This window comes from Ammospiza caudacuta, chromosome 14 (assembly GCF_027887145.1).
Source record: "Ammospiza caudacuta isolate bAmmCau1 chromosome 14, bAmmCau1.pri, whole genome shotgun sequence".
NCBI lineage: Eukaryota > Metazoa > Chordata > Aves > Passeriformes > Passerellidae > Ammospiza > Ammospiza caudacuta.
Window position 1 is genome coordinate 2,446,407 of NC_080606.1, and position 12,966 is coordinate 2,459,372.

General features: G+C 49.8%; 1 protein-coding gene across 2 annotated transcripts in view; it reads left to right on the top strand.

Annotated features, from left to right (window-relative positions):
- Positions 1 to 1,581: 1,581 nt before the first annotated feature.
- LOC131563739 (ubiquitin carboxyl-terminal hydrolase 12-like) overlaps positions 1,582 to 12,966 on the top strand; it is a 30,893-nt gene continuing 19,508 nt past the window's right edge. Inside the window, exon 1 of one of the 2 annotated variants that reach the window (XM_058813851.1) lies at positions 1,582 to 1,650. In XM_058813851.1, coding sequence (XP_058669834.1) covers positions 1,603 to 1,650 — 48 coding nt within the window. In that variant the 5' untranslated portion in view covers positions 1,582 to 1,602. Of the gene's footprint in view, positions 1,651 to 12,493; positions 12,626 to 12,966 lie in introns of those variants that run through there. The other variant, XM_058813852.1, reaches the window with a different exon arrangement.

The following is a 12,966-nucleotide window of genomic DNA, read 5'->3' on the forward strand; positions in this document are numbered from 1 at the left end:
TCAGGGTTTGTGTTCCCAGCCCCTCTCTCTGGATGTGCTCAGTGTCCCAAGGTCCTTCCCAAGCTGAGGGGCCAGAGCTGGGCACAGCACTCGGGGTGTGCCCTCACAGTGCCAGGGACAGGGGCACAGTGACCTCCCTGCTCCTGCTGGGCACAGCTCTGGGTCAGGATCAGCCCCATCCTGAATTTCTGTCCATTCCTTGCTGTTCCTGCCGAGCTGTGTTTGTTGTCACTGTGCCCTGCAGGACGGGCTCTGTGGTGTCTCAGGAACGCTTCCCACTCCTTCTCCCACAGGATTGACAATGGATTGACAATGGGCACTGTTGTCATTGCAGTGCTGAGCTCTCAAAGAGCCCTTTTGTCACCGTGCTGGAGCAGGGACATGTGGCGTGGAACAGCAGAGGATGCCTGGGCAGCACCACTGTCTCACCCCATACCAAAATCCCGCAACCTCTGCAAAGAGCCTTGGGAATCACAGAGTTCCATGGGCACCTCTGAGGGTCCTGGTGCTCTGGGCTGGCTGTGGTGTCCCTTGGTGGTGTTTTGGTGACACCCTCAGTGCCCAGCCCTGCGGGGACAGTGCCTTCCTCCAGTGTCACAGAGCCCTCGCAGAGCCCAGCCCAGTGGGGCTTCCCTGAGCCCTGGAAACCACGGGATATCCTGAGGGAAGGGGCCCACAAGGATCATGGAATCACAGACCCACAGAATGTTATGGTCTGGGAGAGACCCCAAAGCCCCTCCAGTGCCACCCCTGCCATGGCAGGACACCTTTCCCTATCCCAGGCTGCTCCAAACCCCAATGCCCAGCCTGGCCTTGGGCACTGCCAGGGATCCAGGGGCAGCCACAGCTGCTCTGGGAAAACTGTTTCCCATAATGAACCCAATTCCATCCCAATCCTTTTCCCATCTCTGTCTGTTCCAATCCCTGTGCTGTTCCCGATCCCATTCCCATTCCCATTCCTGATCCCATTCCCGTTCCCATTCCCATTCCTGTTCCCATTCCCACTCCCACTCCCATTCCCATTCCCATTCCCATTCCCATTCCCCATTCCCATCCCCATTCCCGATCCCTTTCCCGACCCCATTCCCATTCCTGACCCCATTCCCATTCCCATTCCCATTCCCATTCCCATCCCCATTCCCATTCCCATTCCCATTCCCATTCCCAATCCCATTCCTGATCCCTTTCCCGACCCCATTCCCATTCCCGTTCCCATTCCCATTCCCATTCCCGACCCCATTCCCATTCCCATTCCCATTCCCATCCCCATTCCCGATCCCATTCCCATTCCTGACCCCATTCCCATTCCCATCCCCATTCCCGATCCCTTTCCCAACCCCATTCCCATTCCCGATCCCATTCCCATTCCCATTCCCATTCCCGATCCCATTCCCATCCCCATTCCCGATCCCATCCCCATTCCCGATCCCATCCCCATTCCCGATCCCGTTCCGCAGCCCGTCCCCCCGGACCGAGCACGCCTCGGAACGGTGGTTTCGTGGCGCAGGCGGCGCTGTTTCGGCGGCGCACGGCCCGGGCCGGTTATCGGGTGCGCAGGTGGCGCTGTCAGTCGCGGCCCAAGATGGCGGCGGCCGGGGGCGGATGGAGGCGCTGGTGACGGTGCGGAGACTCGCCGCCGTCTGTACCATGGTGAGAGCCCTGGGGCCGCCCGGCCCGCGCCGCCGCTCCTCGGGGGCTCCCGGCCTTGTGCCCCGCGCCGAGCGGCGGGGAGAGCCCGCGCTGCGCGCCCCGGCGCCGTGCGGGCAGTTCAGAGCCGCCGCTGCGGGAGGCCCCGCCGCCGGCACCGGGCTCGGAGGGGCCGGGGCGGAGCGGCTGTGCCCGGGCAGGGCGAGCGGAGCGCGGGGAGCCGCGGCCGGGCTGAGCGCGGGTGCCGGCCTGGCCGGGGCTCGCGGGGCTTTGGGATAATGGGGTGAAATCCCGGTGGGAGAGGCGCCGGAGGCTCGGCAGGAACGCGAGCCCGGCGCTCCCGGTGGGTGTGTCTGCGCCGCCCGTGCCCTGAAATGTTCTTCGGGTCGGTGCGTGCTGCCTTTCGCAGAGAAAAGGAATTATCGAGCATTAATTGGCCTTGTGCCCAGGTCGTGTCGGGTTGTTGTGATAACTGAGTTCATTTTAAAGCTCGTTCTACTCGTTTGTCAGAGCTCTGCAGTGGCTCCACGTGCATGCGTGTACCGGGACCGTCCCTGCCGCCAGCCGGGCAGAGAGGCAGGCTGGTAATTGCATGATTATGCAGAATTCTTAATGAAGCTCCGCTGCTGTGTAAATAGAGCCCGGAGTGGCCGGGCTGGCGCTGGGCACGGCTGAAATACCTGAGCCCGGCCGTGAAACAGCGGAGCTGAGCTCACAGAACCTTCTGGGAGGAGCTCCGTGCTGCGAGCCCGGGCTGCAGCGGGTGCCCGCTGGAGCAGTTCGGTGTTCACAGTCCCTCCTTTGCACTGCTCAGCTCCCCTCTCCCTCTGCAGCCTGCACACCGGTCACTGGCTCTGTTTTACCTGTGTGGGACAGGAACAGGATTTTCCTTCTGTTCCGTGCAGGTGCTGCCTCCCAGTGTGAGTCCAGGCCCAGCTGAGCTGAGCCAGTACAAACTGACCAAAATGCCCAGCTCCAAACTGAGCATTTGCAGCCTCACACCCTAACAGGAGACATCAACCTTTGCTTCTCAAATCCCTGGCCTCGGAGACCTCCCTGGAAGTCTTTGGGAGAAAGTTTCCCAGAACTTCATCCTTCCTTAATGTCACTAAATGGGTTTTTTTCCTACATAATTTGTTTTTTTTTAATTGCCATGACAGACCCAGGTGAGATGAAGGCCATGAGAGGTGAGTCAGGAATTTGCTGAGGAGTTCTGCACCCAGGGGCAGAGATTGACTCAGTCCCTGGAATATTTTGGGTGCATTCCTGGGAGCAGCTGGGACTGAGAGGGCAGAGCATTTCCCTGGGACTGTGCAGCCACACCTGAGCACATCCCTGTGGGCTTTTGGCATTTTTGCTCCTGATTTTGGCTGGGAGGATGGATGGAAGCTGGGCAGGTTCCTCCCGTTCCCCTCCTGAGTTTCTGGGAATTCTTTTCCAAGAACTGCAGCAGATTCTCCCCATTGTGTTTCAAGTGGAGAATTTGCTGTTTCAGTTCTGTGCAGAAATAATTGCATGAAACTGTCCTCCAAATTTCTTAATTAGTCATTTAATCAAGTGCTGTGGGATCTGTCAGCATCAGTGTTTAGGTGCATGTGTAGCTTGGCTAAATTTACTGTCAATATTAACATTTATTCCCTCATCTAGCCCAGGAAATTAAGGTCTGGGTGCTGGATTTTAGAACTGGATCAGTTTATTTGCATGTCCAGCAAGTAAAAATACTGTTAAAAAAAAGGTAGATGAAAAAGCTGAGCTTTCTTTTTAAAAACATTGAAATACATGAACAAAGTCCCTTTGGGAGCTGCTTTCTCCAGGATTATGCTAAACTGGAGTGATTGTACAGAACTTTACATATTTTTTTTAGTAAAATATGCAGTTTTAACCAGCATTTCCAGTCATCATCTGCGCTCCAGGCTGGAACAGTGAAACCCAGGTTTGTGACATTGTCAGACCCTTCAGCCTCACAGGGACTGCTGTTCCTGACTGCTCCTCAGCCACCCCATTCCTCTCCAATGTCTCTCTAAAAATGAAATCCCAAGCTTGAGTTCATTCCAGCCAGTGATGAGGCTGAGCTTGGATCATCTCCCCTCCCTGAAATCACTTCTGGAGGATCAGCTCTGCTGTGCCTCAGGGTGGTGGCATTTCCTTGGTGGGAGCACCATCCCTTTTCCAGGGTTTTGATGCCTCAGGTTTGAGCTTTTCTGTTTTTCACATTCTGTGCTGCTTTAGTGTGTGGGTCTGGGTTCATATTATGGGATGGTGAGCCTAGGGAGACAAAACAATTCCTGCTCCAGCTGGGGACCAAGGACAAATGATCCAAATCTCAGCCCAAGAGCACAAACACCGTGGGCTGAGAGAGAAAAACAAGCAGGGTGGGACTGAATGGGCTAAAGCTGGAATGGGACAGTGAACTGCAACATGGAAATGGAGCAGAACTGATCACAGTGAGAGAGCCCATGACCAGTCAGGGATTTTTGTGACCATTTTGGTTCATCTTGGGTGCACCCTGGTATGGCCCAAGGTGGATCCATGGAGGAGATCCTTTTAATACATCCCTGCTTTATTCTTTAACTCTGCCCAGCCTCTGCTCAGCTCAGCCTTCCCAAGGCCTCAGTTTCACCACATCCCTGTGGCAGCTCCAGCCTGGGCAGGACTGGGAGCAGGGGTTGTTCCCTGGGATGTGGTTCCTGGCTTGGGGAGGCTGTGGCACCACGGGGGAAGCACAGCCATGGCCAGGAGCCACTGCTCCAGCTCTGCCTCCCTGGCACCAGCTTTGTGTCCCAGCCCTTCCCTCTGCTCTGGGCTTTGGGGTTTTTCCTTCTGTTTGCAGGGAGCTGCAGGATTGAGGGAAATGGCTGCAGAGGTGGAAACAGAGAGCGCTGCTGAGGCATTTTGCTTAAACAATCTACAGTTGCTGTTTCAGAAGTGTTTAAAGGGGAGTCTGGGGTGCACAGGTGGGAATGCTCTCTTGGAGAGGGGGGCAGAATTCCTTGGGTCTGACTGCATCCTCTGACCCAGGATGTGTTTGCTGTGCTCTGAGGCAGTTGTAGAACTGAGTTTCTCAGTCAGAACTTGAGGATTTTGTCGAATTGACAGAACTTTTGGAAAAGCAGACCAGAACTTGAGAAGGGAGCAAGGTGCAAAGGCCAGAGCTGGGATTTTCCTCCCTGGCAGCTTGTGAGGAGTCTGTAGCAAGCTGTGAGCAGAATTTTGTTTCTTGTAGGCAATTAGGGCCACTTCCTCTAGGTTCATGTCTAATTGTTGGTCAAACCAGTAGGACATGCCTGAAGAGCTCCAATCCAGGCTACAAATTGGGGGTAGCCTTACACAGTCTGAATCAGGACATAATTATTGACTTCAGTGCTGCAGGGGAGGTGGCTGCAGCATTTGTAAGTGCCACATTTCCATTTGCCACCTGAATAATTTACACTGGGCAGCTCAAGCAGAGCTGTGGTGTCCCTGGTGTGGAATGTCACCTCCGTGCTGTCACCTGTAGCTGTAGGACTTTGCTTTGGCTCTATCAGAGAATTAACATTTATAGCTTTTATTTTTATCACTGCAAGAAGGGAGGGTGGAGCTGGCTAAGCAGATTTCTGTCTCCAGCAGTGCTCTGCTTCTTGACTGACTTGTTAAGCTGAAAGAAACCAAATATTCATCTTTGCACTTAGAGCCCAGCCTGAGAATAACTGAGAATAATTGTTTTGGGGGGAAAAAAAAATATACAACCCTTTACAAAGTAGGGAGGAGGTCACTTCAAGGTTTTCCCACATGCTGTTTGTGTTGTGGTTTAATGCTGTGTGTGATGGGTGTTTGTTGCTGCACATTTGGGGTTTCTGACAGTTTGGGGCTGGAAGCAAAGGAGGCTGCAGTTCAGGTGGACCACACAGGTCCCCTTGGAATGAGCTTTGGGATTTTACAGGAGTCCTGAACACCTGAAGGAGCTTTTGTGCTGTTCTGGTGCCTGCTTTGATTGTCTGTAAACTTTTAAAATGTCATTCTTTAATGACATTTCTCTCAGGAAAATGAGAGATCATGAGAGCTCCCAGCTGTGTTGTGCCATGGGCACTCCATAGTTCATTAGTTCAAAGTAGACACTGATTTTATTAGAGGACTTCTGCTTCAGTTCATGTAAAAATGAAATGTGAATACCTGGGGAAAGATGCAAAAATAAGAGTGTAGCTTGTTCAAGATGTGCTCTGTTACTCAATCTCTGTTGTTTGGCTCTTTAATCAGGATTTAGAGGAAATGCTTTTATTGGAATTCATCTGTTTGCATGCACATCACTTGCTGTCTTGTTGCCATTAAAAAAGCAATGGCTTTCAGTGCTTGCTCCAGCAGATGTCAGTTTGGGGGATTCCTGCACTTGCTGCCAAAAGAAAGGGCAGCACTGTGCATCATTATGGTTTGTTTGTGTGTTGTATTTTCTATTTTCAGCTCCTTTTATAGTGAACACTTAAAGTGGGCTTGTAAAACAGATGGGGAGAAACTTTGTTGTGAAAGGACAAGAGGGAATGGTTTTAAATGAAAAGTGGGTTAATTTAGACTAGAAAGGAAGGAATATTTTTCATTAAGGATGGTAAAGCACTGGCACAGGTGCCCAGAGCAGCTGTGGCTGCCCCTGGATCCCTGGCAGGTTGGACAGGGCTGGGAGCACCTGGGACAGGGGAAGGTGTCCCTGCTGTGGCAGGGGGTGGCAGTGGATGAGCTCTAAGGTCCCTTCCAGCCTAAACTATTCCATGATTTATCCACTTAACCCCTCACACACCGAGTTGTGAATATATCTCCCCATTCAGATCCATTGATTGGGCTCACAGCTGAATTTTACTGCGCTGTGCCTGTGTAATAGCTGAAGTTATAAATGAAATATTAACCTATTTATAAATCTTTGCTCTCCCTCAGCATCCACTTCCTCACCCTCCACAGCATTGTCCCTGCCCTGTTTGATGTGTGAGGCTCCTGATAAAATCTCCCTGCCAGCTCACAAAAGAACAATGCTGGTAAACACTGGGCCCTGCACAGCTGGGAGCTGTTTGTGTTTGTTCTCTCAGGGAGCTGCAGAGTCCCTGGGAGCTGAGCTGGCAAAGCCTCCCCTGCTGTGTGTGTTACTGGGTCACTGCAGAAACACAGGGGCACCACGAGGCTTGGGGGGGAATCAGGGGGATGGGCTGGGAGCTGTGGGATGTGGGAGGCTGAGGGGACTGGGATGGACTGGGAGCAGTGGTGATTTGGGAGCTTTGGATGAACTGGGAGCAGTGTGATGTGGGAGGCAATGGCTGAGGAGACTGGGATGGACTGGAATGAACTGGGATAGACTGGGAGCAGTGTGATGTGGGAGGCAATGGCTGAGGAGACTGGGATGAGCTGGGAGTGGTGGTGATGTGGGAGGCAGTGGCTGAGGACACTGGGATGCACTGGGAGCAGTGGTGGTGTGGGAGGCAGTGGCTGAGGATTGGATGAACTGCGAACAGTGATGATTTGGGAGGCAGTGGGTGAGGAAACTGGGATGGACTGGGAGCAGGGTGATGTGGGAGGCAGTGGCTAAGAAGACTGGGATGGACTGGGAGCAGTGGTGATTTGGGAGCCTGGGATGGACTGGGATGCACTGGCAGCAGTGCTGATGTGGGAGGCAGTGGCTGAGGATTGGATGGACTGGGATGGACTGGGAGCACCACACAGATTCCCTTGGAATGAGCTTTGGGATTTTACAGGAGTCCTGAACGCCTGAAGGAGCTTTTGTGCTGTTCTGGTGCCTGCTTTGATTGTCTGTAAACTTCTAAAATGTAATGTTTTAATTGTCCTCAGGAAAATGAGAGATCATGAGAGCTCCCAGCTGTGTTGTGCCTTTGAGTTGGGGAAAGTGGGCACTCCATGGTTCATTAGTTCAAAGTAGACACTGATTATATTAGAGAATTTCTGCTTCAGTTCATGTAAAAATGAAGTGTGAATACCTGGGGAAGGATGCAAAAATAACAGAGTGTAGCTTGTTCAAGATGTGCTGAGGACAGTGGGAGACAGTGGCTGAGGATACTGGGATGGACTGGGAGCAGTGGTGATTTGGGAGCCTGGGATGCACTGGGAGCAGTGCTGATGTGGGAGGCAGTGGCTGAGGAGACTGGGATGCACTGGGAGCAGTGGTGATTTGGGAGGCAGTGGCTGAGGATTGGATGGACTGGGAGCAGTGGTGATGTGGGAGGCAGTGGCTGAGGAGACTGGGATGCACTGGGATGCACTGGGAGCAGTGGTGATGTGGGAGGCAGTGGCTGAGGATTGGATGAACTGGGATGCACTGGGAGCAGTGCTGATGTGGGAGGCAGTGGCTGAGGAGAGGAAGCAGCTGCTGCCAAAGCTCAGCCCTGAGCAGTGGTTCTGCTTTTCCTGCCCTTTCTCCCCAATCCTTTCCAGGTGTTTTCTCACTGGAGCCAGCTCTGCTGTCCCTCACAGAGCATAAATGAGAGGGTTTCCCAGGAGCTGTCCTTTGGGAGTGTGGATCCTGAGGACCTGGCAGGAGCAGCTCCTCACAGAATAAACACGTGCTTGGAGGAGTTTACACAGCACTCTGCTCTCATTGATTTAAACACTCCAGTTAAGGCTTCCTAGGAGGAAATTCCTTTGGAAATGCAGCACTTTGGAGTTTCCCTGGGTGCCATGGCAGCAGTCAGGGTGCTCTGTGAGCTCTCCTCTCTGCTGGAAATGGGCACAGCCTTTCCAGGAGGAAGATTCTGTGGCATTTGGAAGGTGGAGCCTTGGATGGTCTGTGACACTGCTCCTTCCAGGATTATCAGTTTGTTTGGAGTGCTTATGCAGGCAAAGTGCTGCAATCCAGGGCTCAATTTACAGTAATTTGTTATGCCTGGAACACAGACAGCCTTCCCAGATCTGTGAAAAGGGATCCTTTCAAACCAGAGCTGACAACTCTTTTTATCTGACTTCAGTGCTCCACAGCCCCGAGTTTTAAAGGATGGGGAGAGCAACATCTAATCTGTGTTTACAAAGCCATGCCGGTGTGTTCTATAAACCTGCAGCAATACAACCCCAATCTGCTCCATTTCCACTTCCCCCCAGGGTAATTTTAATAGTCCTGAAGCTGGAACTATTATCTCAGCAAATACAGCAAGTGCAGGCAGATTCTACATCAGCTCATGCAGATTTCTTTCCTGCAAAAGCAGCTTTTTTTTTTTTTTTTTCCCCTACTTGTTCTTTTTCCCCCTTTTTGTTTTGATTTGTTTATTCACTCTTAAACAACTCCTCAGCAGTTGGTTTAAGCAGCTCCTCTAATCTGGAGTGCTGCACCATGGTGTCCCTGGGAGCCTTTCTGCACAACCTGAAAGCTGCTTCCCAGCTTGCTTCAAACCCTCAGTCTTCTGCTACTCTCATTTGTTCAAAGCTAAATGAGTAATTAGAGAGCAAGTTGTGCACCAGGCATGTTCTGGACACTGAAATCCTGTAGATTTTCCCCTTTTTTGTGTTTTTTTAAAGGGAAATGTTTTTTGCCGGCTGGTTCCAGTCCAGGAGTTAGAATGGTGTAGAGTCCAAGCCAAATATCCTCAGAGATTTTATTTCATCAAGTTTTTACTCCACTGATGCTCCACAGCTCCTGGGTGTGCATCCAGCTGCAGGGAAAGGTTAGAGATCCCCTGAGTTATGAGCCTTTAATTCCTTCACTTGAACTGAATTAGATTCATTGCAAAGAGAGAAATGCATAAAAATCAGGTAATTTGAAATCAATATTTAGTACTGAGCTAAAATAATAGTAATTATCCATAAAGAAAGGCTGAATCTTCCAATTTGCATTTATGGAGAGGGCTTTAAATTGATTATTAAAAGTGAACTAATGGAATTAATTCATCTTGGGTGTATTTTAGACAGGCCAGAAGCAGCTGAAAGGTGGCGACCACCATAAAGAACTAGAGTTTTAACAGGATACAGTGAACAAATAGAAATTTTCTGAAATTTTGGGACACAAATCCAGATTTTAAAAGTTCTCTTCTGACAATCTGCAACTGTCCACAAATGAGGTGTAAATGGAGCATCTGTTGGGGTGTGTATATTTGTGTGTGTCCATCTAAAGTAGTGGAGTGCCCAAAATAAACACAGCAGACTTTAACAAAAAAAATAAAATTAAAATTGACTTCTTGTAGATTTTGGCAGGATTCATTTTGAAAAAAGACCAAGCTGTAAGTTTGTAGTTGTATTTTTGAAAAGGTTGGGAGGACTGCTCCTACACAAGCTAGCTGGCCGTGGTCTGGATAGGAATACCCTTTGCTGGGTTCAAAACTGGCTGGATGGCCAGGCCCAAAGAGTGCTGGTGAATGGTGTCACATCTAGCTGGCAACCAGTCACAAGTGGTGTCCCTCAGGGTTCTGTGTTGGGACCAGTTTTGTTCAATATTTTTATTGACGATATGGATGAGGGCTTAGAGTCTTTTATTAGTAGTTTCGCTGATGATACCAAATTGGGTATGAGTGTAGATCAACTAGAGGGGTGTAGGGCTCTGCAGAGAGACTTGGAACGGCTGGACACATGGACAGAATCAAATGGGATGAACTTCAATAAGTCCAAGTGCCGAGTATTGCACTTCGGCCATAATAATCCCCTGTACCGATACAAGCTGGGGATGGAGTGGCTGGATAGTGCCCAGGTGGAAAGGGACCTGGGGGTGCTGGTTGACAGTCGATTGAATATGAGCCAGCAGTGTGCCCAGGTAGCCAAGAGGGCCACTGGCATCCTGGCCAGTATCAGGAATGGAGTGACCAGCAGGAGCAGAGAGGTCATTCTTCCCCTGTACTCGGCACTGGTGAGGCCTCACTTGGAGTACTGTATCCAGTTCTGGGCCCCTCACTTTAAGAGGGACGTTGAGTTACTTGAGCGTGTCCAGAGGAGAGCAACGAAACTAATAAGGGGCTTGGAACACAAGCCATACGAAGAGCGACTGAGGGAGCTGGGGTTGTTCAGCCTGGAGAAAAGGAGACTAAGGGGCGACCTCATCGCTCTCTACAACTTCCTGAAGGGTGGCTGTAGTGAGCTGGGGGTTGGCCTCTTTCTCCGGGCGACAACGGATAGAACAAGAGGACACAGTCTCAAGTTGCGTCAAGCTAGATGTAAGTTAGAAGTAAGAAGGAAATACTTCACAGAAAGAGTGGTCAGAAACTGGAATCATTTACCCAGTGAGGTGGTAGAGGCATCATCCCTTGAAGAATTTAAAAAAAGACTGGATGTGGCACTTGCTGCCATGATCTAGCTGAACAGTTAGAACATCGGCTGGACTAGATGATCTTATAGGTCTCTTCCAGTCTTGAAAATTCTGTGATTCTGTGATTTCAGTGAATTCCCTTGTACTTGAAGCAGCTGCTGCATCCCTGTTGAAAACCATCAATTAGAACCTCATGGGGCATTTGTTTGACAAGTCTTTCTGAATTTCTGTGTCTGTTAATGGCACCAGATAAATCTTGAGTATTTTTTGTCATTATATTGGGCCAGTGATGGTTATGGAAAGGCTCTAAACCCACTGGCAATTCCAACCCTGTGTAATTACAGCTCCTCAGAACTTGTCAGGGGTGAATGCCATGAGCTCTGAGGGCAGTGGGATCTCCCCTCTCGTGACTCCTTCCCTGCTCTGTGGGTTTTTCCCTCATTTTCCAGCTCACTGTTGGCTGAGCAGCAGCACAGCACTGACCTGATTGTTCTGACAAGAGCTCAGAATAGCACTGAGGGTCCTGCCCCAGAGTTGTGCTAATTTTGGTCCTTTTCTCTCTGGAGCTGCAGCAGCAGCTGCTCCATGCTCTGGTCCCCTCACACCCTTCTCTCTGCTTTTCTGACCATCCCCACATGGGCAGAGTGACCTCTGAGCACAGAGAGCAGATATTTGGGAATGGAAATGGGGATTCCAGCCGAGTGGGAAAGTGTGAATTCAGGGTGAAAAATGGGTAGTTTGTACTAACAGTGCACTAGTTGTCAGCCAGGGTTTGTGGTGGGGCAGGATTTCACTGAAACTCAGTAAAACTGATATTGTTGAGAAGGAGAGAGGTTGTAGCTTGAAGCAGGAGCCATGAGGATGCTGGAAGTGTGGAATTCTCAGCTGACAGCAGCTCCTGTCCTGAGCTCAGGGGTTGTTCATAATCACTCCCAGCTTTTATCATCCACAGCTTCACCAAAACTCCTCAACTCAGAGCCTGATTGCAATTTCTGCCATAAAGATAATTAAATATAATACAGACAAAAGTGAGCACTCCTCTGATTCCTGTCAGATAATGCAATCTTTTGTCTGTAAGAATAATTATAAATCCAGTAAATTTAAGGTCACCAAGTAGTGAAACTCCTGTTGTTTGATACATTTCTGAAATCAATTAAATCTAGGCTATGCAAAATACTAATTTTCTTTGCAGGAATAGGATTTTTTTTTTGCTAATGCCTCATTATCCTTCTCTGTGATCTCCTTTTGGTGCTGCAGTGGCTAAGAAACAAAAGTCTACTACTGTTTATTCCATTTGCATGGTGCATTGAACTGGAAATAAATCTTCAAGACTTCTCTAGTGAGCAAAAATCACTCAGAGCTTACAAGCTGGAGGAGTTGATAGATCTCTCTTCTGGATTTGATGGGTTTTTCAGTTAAAATTTCAGGAATACTGTGGGATCGCTGCCTCAGCATGGCTTGGTTAGACAGCTCCCTCAGGTAAGGGGGTTTGAAACTGCTCCTTTCACATCCCTTTTCTTTAAAAATTCAGCAAAACTTTCCTTGATTGTTCTCTGGGTAGATATTAGTTTGCCTTAATGCTGTTTTCTCTGTGTCTTATCCAGCTCTGAGCATGGAATAGAATCCCAGAATCCTTCAGGTTGGAAAATACCTCCAGGATCATGGAGCCCAAAATGACAATCCCTACCTTGTCACCAGCCCAGAGCACTGAGTGCCACATCCAGCCTTTTCTTGCACTTTTAAATCAGGATATTGGTGTGATGTCCCTCACTGTGTTGGTATGAAAAAGTGAGGAAAACTTGAATATTACCAATTCCTTGTGCTTCAATATTTGGTATATTGGATTTTTTAAGGGTGTTCTTTGTCTTTTCAGCCATGAAATGTTCATGGAAATGTTCATCACCTTCTTCTAACTAGCTGATATGCACAAAGTGAAATGATTTCAGCTGTGACAGGAAATATTTTATTGTTGTTCTTTGGGGGTTTTCTTGGCCATTTGTAGCTGTGTGTATTCCTGCTGAGGTGGTGATGGGCCAGGCAGTTTTTCATTTTCCTGTTCGACTGATAATTGCAGAGCTGTGGAAGCACAGCCCGTTCTGTGAGTGGGCTGTGAGCAGGAAAGGGGAGCT